Below are 21,418 nucleotides of genomic sequence, written 5' to 3'. Positions count from 1 at the left end.
ACTGGAGAGGTGACACTGCTGGGACATTATACAGTAATGGAGGGTCTGGTGATGACTGGAGAGGTGACACTGCTGGGACATTATACAGTAATGGAGGGGTCTGGTGATGACTGGAGAGGTGACACTGCTGGGACATTATACAGTAATGGAGGGGTCTGGTGATGACTGGAGTGGTGACACTGCTGGGACATTATACAGTAATGGAGGGGTCTGGTGATGAGAGGTGACACTGCTGGGACATTATATAGTAATGGAGGGGTCTGGTGATGACTGGAGAGGTGACACTGCTGCGACATTATACAGTAATGGAGGGGTCTGGTGATGACTGGAGAGGTGACACTGCTGGGACATTATACAGTAATGGAGGGTCTGGTGATGACTGGAGAGGTGACACTGCTGGGACATTATACAGTAATGGAGGGGTCTGGTGATGACTGGAGAGGTGACACTGCTGGGACATTATACAGTAATGGAGGGGTCTGGTGATGACTGGAGTGGTGACACTGCTGGGACATTATACAGTAATGGAGGGGTCTGGTGATGACTGGAGAGGTGACACTGCTGCGACATTATACAGTAATGGAGCGATCTGGTGATGACTGGAGAGGTGACACTGCTGGGACATTATACAGTAATGGAGGGATCTGGTGATGACTGGAGAGGTGACACTGCTGGGACATTATACAGTAATGGCGGGGTCTGGTGATGATTAGAGAGGTGACACTGCTGGGACATTATACAGTAATGGAGGGGTCTGGTGATGACTGGAGAGGTGACACTGCTGGGACATTATACAGTAATGGAGGGGTCTGGTGATGACTGGAGAGGTGACACTGCTGGGACATTATACAGTAGTGGAGGGGTCTGGTGATAACTGGAGAGGTGACACTGCTGGGTAATTATACAGTAGTGGAGGGGTCTGGTGATGACTGGAGAGGTGTCACTGCTGGGACATTATACAGTAATGGAGGGGTCTGGTGATGACTGGAGAGGTTACACTGCTGGGACATTATACAGTAATGGAGGGGTCTGGTGATGACTGGAGAGGTGTCACTGCTGGGACATTATACAGTAATGGAGGGGTCTGGTGATGACTGGAGAGGTGACACTGCTGGGACATTATACAGTAATGGAGGGGTCTGGTGATGATTAGAGAGGTGACACTGCAGGGACATTATACAGTAATGGAGGGGTCTGGTGATGACTGGAGAGGTGATACTGCTGGGACATTATACAGTAATGGAGGGGTCTGGTGATGACTGGAGAGGTGACACTGCTGGGACATTATACAGTAATGGAGGGATCTGGTGATGACTGTATCATTGTGTGTCAGGTTCCTATAAGGTGTCTGGATGTGGCGGTCTTTTTCTCCATGGAGGAGTGGGAGTATGTAGAAGGACACAAGGATCTGTACCAGGACAAAGTCATGATGGAGGATCACCGGCCCCTCACATCACAAGGTAAGAAGAGACATATATATAGATATCACTCTCACTACCTAATAACATAGAAATCTATCCAGCAGGTGATGTATTCATTCACTGTGTGTTCCCTACAGATGGAGTCATTGATAGAAATCCACCCGAGAGGTGTCCCCGCCCTCTGTATTCCCAGGACTGTCCTGAGGGAAATGTCCCTGAGAACCATCAGGTAGATGAGGTTGATCCTATACCACATCTCTATAGGGGGGGGGGGGCTTATAGTCTCCCCATAATTTGACCATAAAGTTCTTTTTGGATGTTTTTTTTGTTTTGTTTGTCTGTTTAGGTTGAAGATCAGATTAATATTAAAGTTGACATTAAAGATAATCCCGAAGAGGAGACGGATTTCTGGGCCGATCACCCTTGTACGAGGGAAGTGAGGGAGGAAATTCCAGCAGGTGTTACCTCAGGTGTGTAATAATTCCAGGAGGTGTTACAGGTTAAACATGCATGTCACTTTCCCCAGGTGGCTCAGCCTTCCCTTACATAGCTCCCCCTGGTGGCTCATCCTTTCCTTACATAGCTCCCCCTGATGGCTCAGGCTTCCCTTACATAGCTCCGTCTGTTGGCTCAGCCTTCCCTTACATAGCTCCCCCTGGTGGCTCAGCCTTCCTGACATAGCTCCCCCTGGTGGCTCAGCCTTCCCTTACATAGCTCCCCCTGGTTGCTCAGCCTTCCCTTACATAGCTCCCCTGGTGGCTCATCCTTTCCTTACATAGCTCCCTCTGGTGGCTCACCCTTTCCTTACATAGCTCCCCCTGGTGGCTCAGCCTTTCCTGACATAGCTTCCCCTGCTGGCTCAGCCTTCCCTTACATAGCTCCCCCTGTTGGCTCAGCCTTTTTTTTTTACATAGCTCACCCTGGTGGCTCAGCCTTCCCTTACATAGCTCCTTCTGGTGGCTCGGCCTTCACTTACATAGCTCCCCCTGGTGGTTCAGCCTTCCCTTACATAGCTCCCCCTGGTGGCTCAGGCTTCCCTTACATAGCTCCCCCTGGTGGCTCAGGCTTCCCTTACATAGCTCCCCCTGGTGGATCTGCCTTCCCTTACATATCACCCCCTGGTGGCTCATCCTTTTTTTTTGCATAGCTCACCCTGGTGGCTCAGGCTTCCCTTACATAGCTCCTCCTGGTGGCTCGGCCTTCCCTTACATAGCTCCCCCTGGTGGCTCACCCTTTCCTTACATAGCTGCCCCTGGTGGCTCAGCCTTACCTTACATAGCTTCCCCTATTGGCTCTTCCTTCCCCTTCATAGCTCCCCCTGGTGGCTCAGCCTTCACTTACATAGCTCCCCCTGGTGGCTCAAGGTTTCCTTACATAGCTCCCCCTGGTGGCTCAAGGTTTCCTTACATAGCTCCCCCTGGTGGCTTAGCCTTCCCTTACTAAGCTCCCCCAGGTGGCTCAGCCTTCCCTTACATAGCTCCCCCTGGTCGCTCAGCCTTCCCTTACATAGCACCCCTGGTGGCTCAGCCTTCCTTTACATAGCTCCTCCTGGTGGCTCAGCCTTCCCTTACATAGCTCCCCCTGGTGGATCAGCCTTCCCTTACATAGCTCCCCCTGGTTGCTCGGCCTTCCCTTACATAGCTCCCCTTGGTGGCTCAGCTTTCACTTACATAGCTCCCCCTGGTGGCTCAGCCTTCCCTTACATAGCTCTCCCCGGTGGCTGAATCTTCCCTTACTTAGCTCCCCCTGATGGCTCAGCCTTCCCTTGCATAGCTCCCCCTGGTGGCTCAGCCCTCCGTTACATAGCTCCCCCTGATGGTTCAGCCTATCCTTACAAAGCTCCCTCTGGTGGCCCTGCGTTCCCTTACATAGCTCCCCCTGGTGTCTCATCCTTTCCTTACATAGCTCACCCTGTTGGCTCAGCCTTCCCTTAGATAGCTCCCCCTGGTGGTTTGGCCTTCCCTTACATAGCTCCCCCTGGTTTCTCAGCTTTTACTTACATAACTCCCCCTGGGGACTCAGCTTTCACTTACATAGTTCCACTGGTGGCTCAGCTTTCAATTACATAGCTTCCCCTGGTTGCTCATCCTTTCATTACATCGCTCCCCCTGGTGGCTGAGCCTTCCCTTACATAGCTCCCCCTGGTGGCTCAGCCTTCCCTTACATAGCTCCCCCTGGTGGCTCAGCCTTCCCTTACATAGCTCTCCCAGGTGGCTCAGCCTTCCCTTACATAGCTCCCCCTGGTGGCTCAGTCTTCCCTTACATAGCTCCCCCTGGTGGCTCAGCCTCCCCTTACGTAGCTTCCCCTGAGGGCTTAGTCTTCCCTTAAATTGCTCCCCCTGGTTGCTCTGCCTTCCCTTTCATAGCTCCCCCTGGTTGCTCAGCCTTCCCTTACATAGCTCCCCCTGGTGGTGCAGCCTTCCCTTACATTGCTCCCCCTGGTGGTTCTGCCTTCCCTTACATAGCTCCCCCTAGTGGATCAGCCTTCCCTTACATAGCTTCCCTTGATGGCTCTGCCTTCCCTTACATAGCTCCCCCTGGTTCTCAGCCTTCCGTTACATAGCTCCCCTGGTGACTCAGCCTTCCCTTTTATATAGGTCCCCCTGGAGGCTCAGCCTTCTCTTACATAGCTCCCTCTGGTGGCTCAGCCTTTACTTACATAGCTCCCCCTGGTGGCTCAGCCTTCCCTTACATAGCTCCCCCTGGTGGCTCTGCCTTCCCTTACATAGCTCCCCCTGGTTCTCATCCTTCCGTTACATAGCTCCCCCTGGTGGCTTTGTCTTCCCTTACATAGCTCCCCCTGCTGGCTCAGTCTTCCCTTACATAGCTCCCCTGGTCGGTCAGCCTTTCCTTACATAGCTCCCCCTGGTGGCTCAACGTTTCCTTACATAGCTCCCCCTGGTGGCTTAGCCTTCCCTTACATAGCTCCCCCTGGTGGCTCAGCCTTCCCTTACATAGCTCCGCCTGGTGGCTCAGCCTTCCCTTACATAACTCCCCCTGTTGGCTCAGCCTTCCCTCACATAGCTCCTCTTGGTTGCTCAGCCTTCCCTTACATAGCTCCCCCTAGTGGCTCAGCCTTCCCTTACATGGCTCCGCCTGGTGGCTCAGCCTTCCCTTACATAGCTCCCCCTGGTTCTCAGCCTTCCCTTACATAGCTTCCCCTGCTGGCTTAGCCTTTCCTTACCTAGCTCCCCCTGGTGGCTCAGCCTTTCCTGATATAGCTCCCCTGGTGGCTTAGCCTTCCCTTACATAGCTCTACCTGGTGGCTCAGCCTTCCCTTACATAACTCCCCCTGTTGGCTCAGCCTTCCCTCACATAGCTCTTCCTGGTGGCTCAGCCTTCCATTACATAGCTCCCTCTGGTGGCTCAGCCTTCCCTTACATAGCTTCCCCTGTTGGCTCAGCCTTCTCTTGCATAGCTCATCCTGGTTGCTCAGCCTTCCCTACATAGCTCCCCCTGGAGGCTCGGCTTTCCCTTATATAGCTCCCCCTGGTGTTTCAGCCTTCCCTTACATTGCTCCCCCTGATATGCGGCGTTCCCTTACATAGTTCCCCCTGATGGATCTAGATTCCCTTGCAAAGCTCCCCCTGGTGGCTCAGCCTTCCATTACATAGCTCCGCCTGGTGGCTTAGCCTTCCCTTACATAGCTCCCCCTGGTGGCTCAGCCTTTTCTTACATAGCTCCCCCTGGAGGCCCGGCCTTCCTTTACATAGCTCCCCCTGGTGGCTCAGTCTTCCCTTACATATCTCCTCCTGGTGGCTCAGCCTTCCCTTACATAGCTCCCCCTGGTGGCTCAGCCTCCCCTTACGTAGCTTCCCCTGATGGCTTAGCCTTCCCTTACATAGCTCCCCCTGGTGGCTCGGCCTTCCCTTACATAGCTCCCCCTGGTGGCTCAGCCTTCCCTTACATAGCTCCCCCTGGTGGTTCAGCCTTCCCTTACATTGCTCCCCCTTGTGGCTCTGCCTTCCCTTACATAGCTCCCCCTGGTTCTCAGCCTTCCGTTGCATAGCTCCCCCTGGTGGCTCGGCCTTCCCTTTTATATTGGTCCCCCTGAAGGCTTGGACTTCCCTTACATAGCTCCCCCTGGTGGCTCAGCCTTTCCTTACATAGCTCCCCCTGGTGGCTCAGCCTTTCCTTACATAGCTCCCCCTGGTGGCTCTGCCTTCCCTTACATAACTTCCCCTGGTTCTCAGCCTTCAGTTACATAGCTCCCCCTGGTGGCTCTGCCTTCCCTTACATAGCTCCCCCTGGTGGCTCGGCCTTCCCTTTTATATTGGTCCCCCTGAAGGCTTGGACTTCCCTTACATAGCTCCGCCTGGTGGCTCAGCCTTTCCTTACATAGCTCCCCCTGGTGGCTCAGCCTTTCCTTACATAGCTCCCCCTGGTGGCTCTGCCTTCCCATACATAGCTTCCCCTGGTTCTCAGCCTTCAGTTACATTGCTCCCCCTTGTGGCTCTGCCTTCCCTTACATAGCTCCCCCTGGTTCTCAGCCTTCCGTTGCATAGCTCCCCCTGGTGGCTCGGCCTTCCCTTTTATATTGGTCCCCCTGAAGGCTTGGACTTCCCTTACATAGCTCCCCCTGGTGGCTCAGCCTTTCCTTACATAGCTCCCCCTGGTGGCTCAGCCTTTCCTTACATAGCTCCCCCTGGTGGCTCTGCCTTCCCTTACATAACTTCCCCTGGTTCTCAGCCTTCAGTTACATAGCTCCCCCTGGTGGCTCTGCCTTCCCTTACATAGCTCCCCCTGGTGGCTCGGCCTTCCCTTTTATATTGGTCCCCCTGAAGGCTTGGACTTCCCTTACATAGCTCCGCCTGGTGGCTCAGCCTTTCCTTACATAGCTCCCCCTGGTGGCTCAGCCTTTCCTTACATAGCTCCCCCTGGTGGCTCTGCCTTCCCATACATAGCTTCCCCTGGTTCTCAGCCTTCAGTTACATAACTCCCCCTGGGGACTCAGCTTTCACTTACATAGTTCCACTGGTGGCTCAGCTTTCAATTACATAGCTTCCCCTGGTTGCTCATCCTTTCATTACATCGCTCCCCCTGGTGGCTGAGCCTTCCCTTACATAGCTCCCCCTGGTGGCTCAGCCTTCCCTTACATAGCTCCCCCTGGTGGCTCAGCCTTCCCTTACATAGCTCTCCCAGGTGGCTCAGCCTTCCCTTACATAGCTCCCCCTGGTGGCTCAGTCTTCCCTTACATAGCTCCCCCTGGTGGCTCAGCCTCCCCTTACGTAGCTTCCCCTGAGGGCTTAGTCTTCCCTTAAATTGCTCCCCCTGGTTGCTCTGCCTTCCCTTTCATAGCTCCCCCTGGTTGCTCAGCCTTCCCTTACATAGCTCCCCCTGGTGGTGCAGCCTTCCCTTACATTGCTCCCCCTGGTGGTTCTGCCTTCCCTTACATAGCTCCCCCTAGTGGATCAGCCTTCCCTTACATAGCTTCCCTTGATGGCTCTGCCTTCCCTTACATAGCTCCCCCTGGTTCTCAGCCTTCCGTTACATAGCTCCCCTGGTGACTCAGCCTTCCCTTTTATATAGGTCCCCCTGGAGGCTCAGCCTTCTCTTACATAGCTCCCTCTGGTGGCTCAGCCTTTACTTACATAGCTCCCCCTGGTGGCTCAGCCTTCCCTTACATAGCTCCCCCTGGTGGCTCTGCCTTCCCTTACATAGCTCCCCCTGGTTCTCATCCTTCCGTTACATAGCTCCCCCTGGTGGCTTTGTCTTCCCTTACATAGCTCCCCCTGCTGGCTCAGTCTTCCCTTACATAGCTCCCCTGGTCGGTCAGCCTTTCCTTACATAGCTCCCCCTGGTGGCTCAACGTTTCCTTACATAGCTCCCCCTGGTGGCTTAGCCTTCCCTTACATAGCTCCCCCTGGTGGCTCAGCCTTCCCTTACATAGCTCCGCCTGGTGGCTCAGCCTTCCCTTACATAACTCCCCCTGTTGGCTCAGCCTTCCCTCACATAGCTCCTCCTGGTTGCTCAGCCTTCCCTTACATAGCTCCCCCTAGTGGCTCAGCCTTCCCTTACATGGCTCCGCCTGGTGGCTCAGCCTTCCCTTACATAGCTCCCCCTGGTTCTCAGCCTTCCCTTACATAGCTTCCCCTGCTGGCTTAGCCTTTCCTTACCTAGCTCCCCCTGGTGGCTCAGCCTTTCCTGATATAGCTCCCCTGGTGGCTTAGCCTTCCCTTACATAGCTCTACCTGGTGGCTCAGCCTTCCCTTACATAACTCCCCCTGTTGGCTCAGCCTTCCCTCACATAGCTCTTCCTGGTGGCTCAGCCTTCCATTACATAGCTCCCTCTGGTGGCTCAGCCTTCCCTTACATAGCTTCCCCTGTTGGCTCAGCCTTCTCTTGCATAGCTCATCCTGGTTGCTCAGCCTTCCCTACATAGCTCCCCCTGGAGGCTCGGCTTTCCCTTATATAGCTCCCCCTGGTGTTTCAGCCTTCCCTTACATTGCTCCCCCTGATATGCGGCGTTCCCTTACATAGTTCCCCCTGATGGATCTAGATTCCCTTGCAAAGCTCCCCCTGGTGGCTCAGCCTTCCATTACATAGCATAGCTCCGCCTGGTGGCTTAGCCTTCCCTTAAATAGCTCCCCCTGGTGGCTCAGCCTTTTCTTACATAGCTCCCCCTGGAGGCCCGGCCTTCCTTTACATAGCTCCCCCTGGTGGCTCAGTCTTCCCTTACATATCTCCTCCTGGTGGCTCAGCCTTCCCTTACATAGCTCCCCCTGGTGGCTCAGCCTCCCCTTACGTAGCTTCCCCTGATGGCTTAGCCTTCCCTTACATAGCTCCCCCTGGTGGCTCGGCCTTCCCTTACATAGCTCCCCCTGGTGGCTCAGCCTTCCCTTACATAGCTCCCCCTGGTGGTTCAGCCTTCCCTTACATTGCTCCCCCTTGTGGCTCTGCCTTCCCTTACATAGCTCCCCCTGGTTCTCAGCCTTCCGTTGCATAGCTCCCCCTGGTGGCTCGGCCTTCCCTTTTATATTGGTCCCCCTGAAGGCTTGGACTTCCCTTACATAGCTCCCCCTGGTGGCTCAGCCTTTCCTTACATAGCTCCCCCTGGTGGCTCAGCCTTTCCTTACATAGCTCCCCCTGGTGGCTCTGCCTTCCCTTACATAACTTCCCCTGGTTCTCAGCCTTCAGTTACATAGCTCCCCCTGGTGGCTCTGCCTTCCCTTACATAGCTCCCCCTGGTGGCTCGGCCTTCCCTTTTATATTGGTCCCCCTGAAGGCTTGGACTTCCCTTACATAGCTCCGCCTGGTGGCTCAGCCTTTCCTTACATAGCTCCCCCTGGTGGCTCAGCCTTTCCTTACATAGCTCCCCCTGGTGGCTCTGCCTTCCCATACATAGCTTCCCCTGGTTCTCAGCCTTCAGTTACATAGCTCCCCCTGGTGGCTCTGCCTTCCCTTACATAGCTCCCCCTGGTTCTCAGCATTCCGTTACATAGTTCCCCCTGGTGGCTTTGTCTTCCCTTATATAGCTCCCCCTGCTGTCTCAGCCTTCCCTTACATAGCTCCCCCTGGTGGCTCAGCCTTTTCTTACATAGCTCCCCCTGGTGGCTCAACGTTTCCTTACATAGCTCCCCCTGCTGGCTCAGCCTTTCCTGACATAGCTCCCCCTGGTGATTTAGCCTTCCCTTACATAGCTCCTCCTGGTGGCTCAGCCTTCCCTTACATAGCTCCCTCTGGTGGCTCAGCCTTCCCTTACATAGCTCCCCCTGTTGGCTCAGCCTTCTCTTGCATAGCTCAACCTGGTTGCTCAGTAGTGTTGCTCGCGAATATTCGCAATTCGAATATTATTCGCGAATATCGCATATTCGCGAATTCGCGAATTTCGCGAATATAGCGCTATATATTCGTAATTACGAATTTTCATTTTTTTTTTTTTTTTTTTTTTTTTTCTTCACAGTACACATCACAGTGATCACCCCTCTCTGCTTCCAGCTTGTGTGGTGTAAAGAAGGCTCTAATACTACTGTGTGAGACTGGCGTGCGGAAATTCGCATATGCGAAAATTAGTGTATGCTAATTTTCACATATGCGAATTTTCGAGTATGCGAATTTCCTATATGCTAATTTTCACATATGTTAATTTTCGCACACGCGAAATTCCGCATATGCGAAAATAAAACGAAAATATAACGAATATGCGAATAACCGCGAATATATGACGAATATTCGTCCATATATTCGCGAATATTCGCGAATTCGAATATGGCCTATGCCGCTCAACACTATTGCTCAGCCTTCCCTACATAGCTCTCCTTGGAGGCTCGGCTTTCCCTTATATAGCTCCCCCTGGTGTTTCAGCCTTTCCTTACATAGCTCCCCCTGATACGCGGCGTTCCCTTACATAGTTCCCCCTGGTGGATCTACCTTCCCTTACAAAGCTCCCCCTGGTGGCTCAGCCTTCCCTTACATAGCTCCGTCTGGTGGCTCAGCCTTCCCTTACATAGCTCCCCCTGGTGGCTCAACTTTCACTTACATAGCTCCCCCTGGTGGCTCAGCCTTTTCTTACAAAGCTAACCCTGGAGGCTGGGCCTTCCTTTACATAGCTCCCCCTGATGGCTCAGCCTTCCCTTACATAGCTCCTCCTGGTGGCTTAGCCTTCCCTTACATAGCTCCCTCTGGTGGCTCCGCCTTCCCTTACATAGCTCCCCCTGTTGGCTCAGCCTTCTCTTGCATAGCTCAACCTGGTTGCTCAGCCTTCCCTACATAGCTCTCCTTGGAGGCTCGGCTTTCCCTTATATAGCTCCCCCTGGTGTTTCAGCCTTTCCTTACATAGCTCCCCCTGATACGCGGCGTTCCCTTACATAGTTCCCCCTGGTGGATCTACCTTCCCTTACAAAGCTCCCCCTGTTGGCTCAGCCTTCCCTTACATAGCTCCGTCTGGTGGCTCAGCCTTCCCTTACATAGCTCCCCCTGGTGGCTCAACTTTCACTTACATAGCTCCCCCTGGTGGCTCAGCCTTTTCTTACAAAGCTCCCCCTGGAGGCTGGGCCTTCCTTTACATAGCTCCCCCTGGTGGCTCAGCCTTCCCTTACATAGCTCCCCCTGGTGGCTCAGCCTTCCCTTACATAGCTCCCCCTGGTGGCTCAGCCTTCCCTTACATAGCTCCCCCTGGTGGCTCAGCCTTCCCTTACATAGCTCCCCCTGGTGGCTCAATCTTCCCTTACATAGCTCTCCCTGGTGGCTCAGCCTTCCCTTACATAGCTCCCCCTGGTGGCTCAGTCTTCCCTTACATAGCTCCCCCTGGTGGCTCAGCCTTCCCTTACATAGCTCCCCCTGGTGGCTCAGCCTCCCCTTATGTAGCTTCCCCTGATGGCTTAGTCTTCCCTTAAATTGCTCCCCCTGGTGGCCCTGCCTGCCCCTTCATAGCTCCCCCTGGTGGCTCAGCCTTCCCTTACATAGCTCCCCCTGGTGGTTCAGCCTTCCCTTACATTGCTCCCACTGGTGGCTCTGCCTTCCCTTACATAGCTCCCCCTAGTGTATCAGCCTCCCCTTACGTAGCCTCCCCTGATGGCTTAGTCTTCCCTTAAATTGCTTCCCCTGGTGTCCCTGCCTTCCCCTTCATAGCTCCCCCTGGTGGCTCAGCCTTCCCTTACATAGCTCCCCCTGATACGCGGCGTTCCCTTACAAAGCTCCCCCTGGTGGCTCAGCCTTCCCTTACATAGCTCCGTCTGGTGGCTCAGCCTTCCATTACATAGCTCCCCCTGGTGGCTCAACTTTCACTTACATAGCTCCCCCTGGTGGCTCAGCCTTTTCTTACAAAGCTCCCCCTGGAGGCTGGGCCTTCCTTTACATAGCTCCCCCTGATGGCTCAGCCTTCCCTTACATAGCTCCTCCTGGTGGCTCAGCCTTCCCTTACATAGCTCCTTCTGGTGGCTCCGCCTTCCCTTACATAGCTCCCCCTGTTGGCTCAGCCTTCTCTTGCATAGCTCAACCTGGTTGCTCAGCCTTCCCTACATAGCTCTCCTTGGAGGCTCGGCTTTCCCTTATATAGCTCCCCCTGGTGTTTCAGCCTTCCCTTACATAGCTCCCCCTGATACGCGGCGTTCCCTTACATAGTTCCCCCTGGTGGATCTACCTTCCCTTACAAAGCTCCCCCTGGTGGCTCAGCCTTCCCTTACATAGCTCCGTCTGGTGGCTCAGCCTTCCCTTACATAGCTCCCCCTGGTGGCTCAACTTTCACTTACATAGCTCCCTCTGGTGGCTCAGGCTTTTCTTACAAAGCTCCCCCTGGAGGCTGGGCCTTCCTTTACATAGCTCCCCCTGGTGGCTCAGCCTTCCCTTACATAGCTCCCCCTGGTGGCTCAGCCTTCCCTTACATAGCTCCCCCTGGTGGCTCAGCCTTCCCTTACATAGCTCCCCCTGGTGGCTCAGCCTTCCCTTACATAGCTCCCCCTGGTGGCTCAGCCTCCCCTTACGTAGCTTCCCCTGATGGCTTAGTCTTCCCTTAAATTGCTTCCCCTGGTGGCCCTGCCTTCCCCTTCATAGCTCCCCCTGGTGGCTCAGCCTTCCCTTACATAGCTCCCCCTGGTGGTTCAGCCTTCCCTTACATTGCTCCCACTGGTGGCTCTGCCTTCCCTTACATAGCTCCCCCTAGTGGATCAGCCTCCCCTTACGTAGCTTCCCCTGATGGCTTAGTCTTCCCTTAAATTGCTCCCCCTGGTGGCCCTGCCTTCCCCTTCATAGCTCCCCCTGCTGGCTCAGCCTTCCCTTACATAGCTCCACCTGGTGGTTCAGCCTTCCCTTACATTGCTCCCCCTGGTGGCTCTGCCTTCCCTTACATAGCTCCCCCTAGTGGATCAGCCTTCCCTTACATAGCTCCCTTTGATGGCTCTGCCTTCCCTTACATAGCTCCCCCTGGTTCTCAGCCTTCCGTTACATAGCACCCCCTGGTGGCTCGGCCTTCCCTTTTATATAGGTCCCCCTGGAGGCTTGGCCTTCCCTTACATAGCTCCCTCTGGTGGCTCAGCCTTTCCTTACATAGCTCCCCCTGGTGGCTCTGCCTTCCCTTACATAGCTCCCCCTGGTTCTCAGCATTCCGTTACATAGTTCCCCCTGGTGCCTTTGTCTTCCCTTATATAGCTCCCCCTGCTGTCTCAGCCTTCCCTTACATAGCTCCACCCTTGTGGCTCAGCCTTTTCTTACATAGCTCCCCCTGGTGGCTCAACGTTTCCTTACACAGCTCCCCCTGCTGGCTCAGCCTTCCCTTACATAGCTCCCACTGGTGATTTAGCCTTCCCTTACATAGCTCCCCTTGGTGGCTCAGCCTTCCCTTACATAACTCCCCTTGTTGGCTTAGCCTTCCCTCACATAGCTCCTCCTGGTGGCTCAGCCTTCCCTTACATAGCTCCCTCTGGTGGCTCAGCCTTCCCTTACATAGCTCCCCCTGTTGGCTCAGCCTTCTCTTGCATAGCTCAACCTGGTTGCTCAGCCTTCCCTACATAGCTCCCCCTGGAGGCTCGGCTTTCCCTTATATAGCTCCCCCTGGTGTTTCAGCCTTCCCTTACATAGCTCCCCCTGATACGCGGCGTTCCCTTACATAGTTCCCCCTGGTGGATCTACCTTCCCTTACAAAGCTCCCCCTGGTGGCTCAGCCTTCCCTTACATAGCTCCGCCTGGTGGCTCAGCCTTCCCTTACATAGCTCCCCCTGGTGGCTCAGCCTTCCCTTACATAGCTCCGTCTGGTGGCTCAGCCTTCCCTTATATAGCTCCCCCTGGTGGCTCAGCCTTCCCTTACATAGCTCCCCCTGGTGGCTCAGATTTCACTTACATAGCTCCCCCTGGTGACTCAGCCTTTTCTTACAAAGCTCCCCCTGGAGGCTCGGCCTTCCTTTACATAGCTCCCCCTGGTGGCTCAGTCTTCCCTTACATAGCTCCCCCAGGTGGCTCAGCCTTCCCTTACATAGCTCCCCCTAGTGGCTCAGCCTTCCCTTACCTAGCTCCCCCTTGGTTGCTCAGCCTCCCCTTACATAGCTCCCCCTGGAGGCTCAGTCTTCCCTTATATAGCTCTCCCTGGTGGCTCAGCCTTCCCTTGCATAGCTCCCCCTGGTGGCTCAGTCTTCCCTTACATAGCTCCCCCTGGTGGCTCAGCCTTCCCTTACATAGCTCCCCCTGGTGGCTCAGCCTCCCCTTACGTAGCTTCCCCTGATGGCTTAGACTTCCCTTAAATTGCTCCCCCTGGTGGCCCTGCCTTCCCCTTCATAGGTCCCCCTGGTGGTTCAGCCTTCCCTTACATTGCTCCCTCTGGTGGCTCTGCCTTTCCTTAAATAGCTCCCCCAGGTGATTTAGCCTTCCCTTACATAGCTCCTCTTGGTGGCTCAGCCTTCCCGTACATAACTCCCCTTGTTGGCTTAGCCTTCCCTCACATAGCTCCTCCTGGTGGCTCAGCCTTCCCTTACATAGCTCCCTCTGGTGGCTCAGCCTTCCCTTACATAGCTCCCCCTGTTGGCTCAGCCTTCTCTTGCATAGCTCAACCTGGTTGCTCAGCCTTCCCTACATAGCTCCCCCTGGAGGCTCGGCTTTCCCTTACATAGCTCCCCCTGGTGTTTCAGCCTTCCCTTACATAGCTCCCCCTGATACGCGGCGTTCCCTTACATAGTTCCCCCTGGTGGATCTACCTTCCCTTACAAAACTCCCCCTGGTGGCTGAGCCTTCCCTTACATAGCTTCGTCTGGTGGCTCAGCCTTCCCTTACATAGCTCCCCCTGGTGGCTCAGCCTCCCCTTACTTAGCTTCCCCTGATGGCTTAGTCTTCCCTTAAATTGCTCCCCCTGCCTTCCCCTTCATAGCTCCCCCTGGTGGCTCAGCCTTCCCTTACATAGCTCCCCCTGGTGGTTCAGCCTTCCCTTACATTGCTCCCCCTGGTGGCTCTGCCTTCCCTTACATAGCTCCCCCTAGTAAATCAGCCTTCCCTTACATAGCTCCCCTTGATGGCCCTGCCTTCCCCTTCATAGCTCCCCTTGATGGCTCTGCCTTCCCTTACATAGCTCCACCTGGTGGCTCGGCCTTCCCTTTTATATAGGTCCCCCTGGAGGCTCAGCCTTCCCTTACATAGCTCCCCCTGGTGGCTCAGCCTTCCCTTACATAGCTCCACCTGGTGGCTCGGCCTTCCCTTTTATATAGGTCCCCCTGGTGGCTCAGCCTTTACTTACATAGCTCCCCCTGGTGGCTCAGCCTTCCCTTACATAGCTCCCCCTGGTGGCTCTGCCTTCCCTTACATAGCTCCCCCTGGTGGCTCAGCCTTTACTTACATAGCTCCCCCTGTTGGCTCAGCCTTCCCTTACATAGCTCCCCTTGATGGCTCTGCCTTACCATACATAGCTCCCCCTGGTTCTCATCCTTCCGTTACATAGCTCCCCCTGGTGGCTCGGCTTTCCCTTTTATATAGGTCCCCCTGGAGGCTCGGCCTTCCCTTACATAGCACCCCATGGTGGTTCAGGCTTTCCTTACATAGCTCCCCCTGGTGGCTCAGCCTTCTCTTACACAGTTCCCCCTGGTGGCTCAGCCTCCCCTTACGTAGCTTCCCCTGATGGCTTAGCCTTCCCTTAAATTGCTCCCCCTGGTGGCTCTGCATTCCCCTTCATAGCTCCCCCTGGTGGCTCAGCCTTCCCTTACATAGCTCCCCCTGGTGGTTCAGCCTTCCCTTACATTGCTCCCCCTGGTGGCTCTGCCTTCCCTTACATAGCTCCCCCTGGTTCTCAGCATTCCGTTACATAGCTCCCCCTGGTGGCTCGGTCTTCCCTTTTATATAGGTCCCCCTGGAGGCTCGGCCTTCCCTTACATAGCTCCCCCTGGTGGCTCAGCCTTTCCTTACATAGCTCCCCCTGGTGGCTCAGCCGTCCCTTACATAGCTCCTCCTGGTGGCTCTGCCTTCCCTTACATAGCTCCCCCTGGTTCTCAGCCTTCCGTTACATAGCTCCCCCTGGTGGCTTTGTCTTCCCTTACATAGCTTCCCCTGCTGGCTAAGCCTTCCCTTACATAGCTCCCCCTGGTGGCTCAGCCTATTCTTACATAGCTCCCCCTGGTGGCTCAGCGTTTCCTTACATAGCTCCCCCTGGTGGCTCAGCCTTTCCTGACATAGCTCCCCCTGGTGGCTTAGCCTTCCCTTACATAGCTCCCCCTGGTGGCTCAGCCTTCCCTTACATAACTCCCCTTGTTGTTTCAGCCTTCCCTCACATAGCTCCTCCTGGTGGCTCAGCCTTCCCTTACATAGCTCCCTCTGGTGGCTCAGCCTTCCCTTACATAGCTCACCCTGGTTGCTGGTGGCTCAGCCTTCTCTTGCATAGCTCCCCCTGGAGGCTCGGCTTTCCCTTATTTAGCTCCCCCTGGTGTTTCAGCCTTCCCTTACATTGCTCCCCCTGGTGGCTCTTCTTTCCTTACATAGCTCCCCCTGATACGCGGCGTTCCCTTCCATAGTTCCCCCTGGTGGATCTACCTTCCCTTACAAAGCTCCCCCTAGTGGCTCAGCCTTCCCCTACATAGCTCCGCCTGGTGGCTCAGCCTTCCCTTACATAGCTCCCCCTGGTGGTTCAGCCTTCCCTTACATTGCTCCCCCTTGTGGCTCTGCCTTCCCTTTCATAGCTCCCCCTAGTGGATCAGCCTTCCCTTACATAGCTCCCCTTGATGGCTCTGCCTTCCCTTACATAGCTCCCCCTGGTTCTCAGCCTTCCGTTACATAGCTCCCACTGGTGACTTTGTCTTCCCTTACATAGCTCCCCCTGCTGGCTCAGTCTTCCCTTACATATCTCCCCCTGGAGGCTCAGCCTTTCCTTACATAGCTCCCCCTGGTGGCTCAACGTTTCCTTACATAGCTCCCCCTGGTGGCTCAGCCTTTCCTGACATAGCTCCCCCTGGTGGCTTAGCCATCCCTTACATAGCTCCCCCTGGTGGCTCAGCCTTCCCTTACATAGCTCCCTCTGGTGGCTCTGCCTTCCCTTACATAACTTCCCCTGGTGATTTAGCCTTCCCTTACATAGCTCCTCTTGGTGGCTCAGCCTTCCCTTACATAGCTCCCCCTAGTGGCTCAGCCTTCCCTTACATAGGTCCTCCTGGTGGCTCAGCCTTCCCTTACTTGGCTCCCCCTGGTGGTTCAGCCTTCCCTTACTTTGCTCCCCCTGGGGGCTCTGCCTTTCCTTACATAGCTCCCCCTAGTGGATCAGCCTTCCCTTACATAGCTCCCCTTGATGGCTCCGCCTTCCATTACATAGCTCCCCCTGGTGGCTCGGCTTTCCCTTTCATATAGGTCCCCCTGGAGCCTCGGCCTTCCCTTACATAGCACCCCATGGTGGTTCAGGCTTTCCTTACATAGCTCCCCCTGGTGGCTCAGCCTTCCCTTACACAGTTCCCCCTTGTGGCTCAGCCTCCCCTTACATAGCTTCCCCTGATGGCTTAGCCTTCCCTTAAATTGCTCCCCCTGGTGGCTCTGCCTTCCCCTTCATAGCTCCCCCTGGTGGCTCTGCCTTCCCTTACATAGCTCCCCCTGGTGGTTCAGCCTTCCCTTACATTGCTCCCCCTGGTGGCTCTGCCTTTACTTTTATATAGGTCCCCCTGGAGGCTCGGCCTTCCCTTACATAGCTCCCCCTGGTGGCTCAGCCTTTCCTTACATAGCTCCCCCTGGTGGCTCAGCCGTCCCTTACATAGCTCCCCCTGGTGGCTCTGCCTTCCCTTACATAGCTCCCCCTGGTGGCTCTGCCTTCCCTTACATAGCTCCCCCTGGGTCTCAGCCTTCCGTTACATAGCTCCCCCTGGTGGCTTTGTTTTCCCTTACATAGCTTCCCCTGCTGGCTTAGCCTTCCCTTACATAGCTCCCCCTGGTGGCTCAGCCTATTCTTACATAGCTCCCCCTGGTGGCTCAGCGTTTCCTTACATAGCTCCCCCTGGTGGCTCAGCCTTTCCTGACATAGCTCCCCCTGGTGGCTTAGCCTTCCCTTACATAGCTCCCCCTGGTGGCTCAGCCTTCCCTTACATAACTCCCCTTGTTGGCTCAGCCTTCCCTCACATAGCTCCTCCTGGTGGCTCAGCCTTCCCTTACATAGCTCCCTCTGGTGGCTCAGCCTTCCCTTACATAGCTCACCCTGGTTGCTGGTGGCTCAGCCTTCTCTTGCATAGCTCCCCCTGGAGGCTTGGCTTTCCCTTATTTAGCTCCCCCTGGTGTTTCAGCCTTCCCTTACATTGCTCCCCCTGGTGGCTCTTCTTTCCTTACATAGCTCCCCCTGATACGCGGCGTTCCCTTCCATAGTTCCCACTGGTGGATCTACCTTCCCTTACAAAGCTCCCCCTAGTGGCTCAGCCTTCCCCTACATAGCTCTGCCTGGTGGCTCAGCCTTCCCTTACATAGCTCCCCCTGGTGGTTCAGCCTTCCCTTACATTGCTCCCCCTTGTGGCTCTGCCTTCCCTTTCATAGCTCCCCCTAGTGGATCAGCCTTCCCTTACATAGCTCCCCTTGATGGCTCTGCCTTCCCTTACATAGCTCCCCCTGGTTCTCAGCCTTCCGTTACATAGCTCCCACTGGTGACTTTGTCTTCCCTTATATAGCTCCCCCTGCTGGCTCAGTCTTCCCTTACATATCTCCCCCTGGAGGCTCAGCCTTTCCTTACATAGCTCCCCCTGGTGGCTCAACGTTTCCTTACATAGCTCCCCCTGGTGGCTCAGCCTTTCCTGACATAGCTCCCCCTGGTGGCTTAGCCATCCCTTACATAGCTCCCCCTGGTGGCTCAGCCTTCCCTTACATAGCTCCCCCTGGTGGCTCAGCCTTCCCTTACATAACTTCCCCTGTTGGCTCAGCCTTCCCTCACATAGCTCCTCCTGGTGGCTCAGCCTTCCCTTACATAGCTCCCCCTAGTGGCTCAGCCTTCCCTTACATAGGTCCGCCTGGTGGCTCAGCCTTCCCTTACTTGGCTCCCCCTGGTGGTTCAGCCTTCCCTTACTTTGCTCCCCCTGGGGGCTCTGCCTTCCCTTACATAGCTCCCCCTAGTGGATCAGCCTTCCCTTACATAGCTCCCCTTGATGGCTCTGCCTTACCTTACATAGCTCCCCCTGGTTCTCAGCCTTCCGTTACATAGCTCCCCCTGGTGGCTCGGCTTTCCCTTTCATATAGGTCCCCCTGGAGGCTCGGCCTTCCCTTACATAGCACCCCATGGTGGTTCAGGCTTTCCTTACATAGCTCCCCCTGGTGGCTCAGCCTTCCCTTACACAGTTCCCCCTGGTGGCTCAGCCTCCCCTTACGTAGCTTCCCCTGATGGCTTAGCCTTCCCTTAAATTGCTCCCCCTGGTGGCTCTGCCTTCCCCTTCATAGCTCCCCCTGGTGGCTCAGCCTTCCCTTACATAGCTCCCCCTGGTGGTTCAGCCTTCCCTTAACATTGCTCCCCCTGGTGGCTCTGCCTTTACTTTTATATAGGTCCCCCTGGAGGCTCGGCCTTCCCTTACATAACTCCCCCTGGTGGCTCAGCCTTTCCTTACATAGCTCCCCCTGGTGGCTCAGCCGTCCCTTACATAGCTCCCCCTGGTGGCTCTGCCTTCCCTTACATAGCTCCCCCTGGTGGCTCTGCCTTCCCTTACATAGCTCCCCCTGGTTCTCAGCCTTCCGTTACATAGCTCCCCCTGGTGGCTTTGTTTTCCCTTACATAGCTTCCCCTGCTGGCTTAGCCTTCCCTTACATAGCTCCCCCTGGTGGCTCAGCCTATTCTTACATAGCTCCCCCTGGTGGCTCAGCGTTTCCTTACATAGCTCCCCCTGGTGGCTCAGCCTTTCCTGACATAGCTCCCCCTGGTGGCTTAGCCTTCCCTTACATAGCTCCCCCTGGTGGCTCAGCCTTCCCTTACATAACTCCCCTTGTTGGCTCAGCCTTCCCTCACATAGCTCCCTCTGGTGGCTCAGCCTTCCCTTACATAGCTCCCTCTGGTGGCTCAGCCTTCCCTTACATAGCTCACTCTGGTTGCTGGTGGCTCAGCCTTCTCTTGCATAGCTCCCCCTGGAGGCTCGGCTTTCCATTATTTAGCTCCCCCTGGTGTTTCAGCCTTCCGTTACATTGCTCCCCCTGGTGGCTCTTCTTTCCTTACATAGCTCCCCCTGATGCGCGGCGTTCCCTTCCATAGTTCCCCCTGGTGGATCTACCTTCCCTTACAAAGCTCCCCCTAGTGGCTCAGCCTTCCCCTACATAGCTCTGCCTGGTGGCTCAGCCTTCCCTTACATAGCTCCCCCTGGTGGCTCTTCTTTCCTTACATAGCTCCCCCTGATACGCGGCGTTCCCTTCCATAGTTCCCCCTGGTGGATCTACCTTCCCTTACAAAGCTCCCCCTAGTGGCTCAGCCTTCCCCTACATAGCTCCGCCTGGTGGCTCAGCCTTCCCTTACATAGCTCCCCCTGGTGGTTCAGCCTTCCCTTACATTGCTCCCCCTTGTGGCTCTGCCTTCCCTTTCATAGCTCCCCCTAGTGGATCAGCCTTCCCTTACATAGCTCCCCTTGATGGCTCTGCCTTCCCTTACATAGCTCCCCCTGGTTCTCAGCCTTCCGTTACATAGCTCCCACTGGTGACTTTGTCTTCCCTTACATAGCTCCCCCTGCTGGCTCAGTCTTCCCTTACATATCTCCCCCTGGAGGCTCAGCCTTTCCTTACATAGCACCCCCTGGTGGCTCAACGTTTCCTTACATAGCTCCCCCTGGTGGCTCAGCCTTTCCTGACATAGCTCCCCCTGGTGGCTTAGCCATCCCTTACATAGCTCCCCCTGGTGGCTCAGCCTTCCCTTACATAGCTCCCTCTGGTGGCTCTGCCTTCCCTTACATAACTTCCCCTGGTGATTTAGCCTTCCCTTACATAGCTCCTCTTGGTGGCTCAGCCTTCCCTTACATAGCTCCCCCTAGTGGCTCAGCCTTCCCTTACATAGGTCCTCCTGGTGGCTCAGCCTTCCCTTACTTGGCTCCCCCTGGTGGTTCAGCCTTCCCTTACTTTGCTCCCCCTGGGGGCTCAGCCTTCCCTTACATAGCTCCCCTTGATGGCTCCGCCTTCCATTACATAGCTCCCCCTGGTGGCTCGGCTTTCCCTTTCATATAGGTCCCCCTGGAGCCTCGGCCTTCCCTTACATAGCACCCCATGGTGGTTCAGGCTTTCCTTACATAGCTCCCCCTGGTGGCTCAGCCTTCCCTTACACAGTTCCCCCTTGTGGCTCAGCCTCCCCTTACGTAGCTTCCCCTGATGGCTTAGCCTTCCCTTAAATTGCTCCCCCTGGTGGCTCTGCCTTCCCCTTCATAGCTCCCCCTGGTGGCTCTGCCTTCCCTTACATAGCTCCCCCTGGTGGTTCAGCCTTCCCTTACATTGCTCCCCCTGGTGGCTCTGCCTTTACTTTTATATAGGTCCCCCTGGAGGCTCGGCCTTCCCTTACATAGCTCCCCCTGGTGGCTCAGCCTTTCCTGACATAGCTCCCCCTGGTGGCTTAGCCATCCCTTACATAGCTCCCCCTGGTGGCTCAGCCTTCCCTTACATAGCTCCCCCTGGTGGCTCAGCCTTCCCTTACATAACTTCCCCTGTTGGCTCAGCCTTCCCTCACATAGCTCCTCCTGGTGGCTCAGCCTTCCCTTACATAGCTCCCCCTAGTGGCTCAGTCTTCCCTTACATAGGTCCGCCTGGTGGCTCAGCCTTCCCTTACTTGGCTCCCCCTGGTGGTTCAGCCTTCCCTTACTTTGCTCCCCCTGGGGGCTCTGCCTTCCCTTACATAGCTCCCCCTAGTGGATCAGCCTTCCCTTACATAGCTCCCCTTGATGGCTCTGCCTTACCTTACATAGCTCCCCCTGGTTCTCAGCCTTCCGTTACATAGCTCCCCCTGGTGGCTCGGCTTTCCCTTTCATAGAGGTCCCCCTGGAGGCTCGGCCTTCCCTTACATAACACCCCATGGTGGTTCAGGCTTTCCTTACATAGCTCCCCCTGGTGGCTCAGCCTTCCCTTACACAGTTCCCCCTGGTGGCTCAGCCTCCCCTTACGTAGCTTCCCCTGATGGCTTAGCC

General features: G+C 55.6%; 1 protein-coding gene across 1 annotated transcript in view; it reads left to right on the top strand.

Moving 5' to 3' along the window:
- Window positions 1-1,333: 1,333 nt before the first annotated feature.
- LOC130351779 (zinc finger protein 271-like) overlaps window positions 1,334-21,418 on the top strand; it is a gene marked incomplete at its 5' end in the record, with an annotated part of 54,304 nt that continues 34,219 nt past the window's right edge. The window contains 3 exon segments of the mRNA XM_056554936.1: window positions 1,334-1,460; window positions 1,559-1,650; window positions 1,768-1,891. Coding sequence (XP_056410911.1) covers window positions 1,373-1,460; window positions 1,559-1,650; window positions 1,768-1,891 — 304 coding nt within the window.

This window comes from Hyla sarda, unplaced genomic scaffold (genome assembly GCF_029499605.1).
Source record: "Hyla sarda isolate aHylSar1 unplaced genomic scaffold, aHylSar1.hap1 scaffold_997, whole genome shotgun sequence".
In the NCBI taxonomy this organism is placed as follows: Eukaryota; Metazoa; Chordata; class Amphibia; order Anura; family Hylidae; genus Hyla; species Hyla sarda.
Note: the sequence above shows the minus strand (reverse complement) of the source record. Positions and strands in the feature narration are given on the sequence as shown.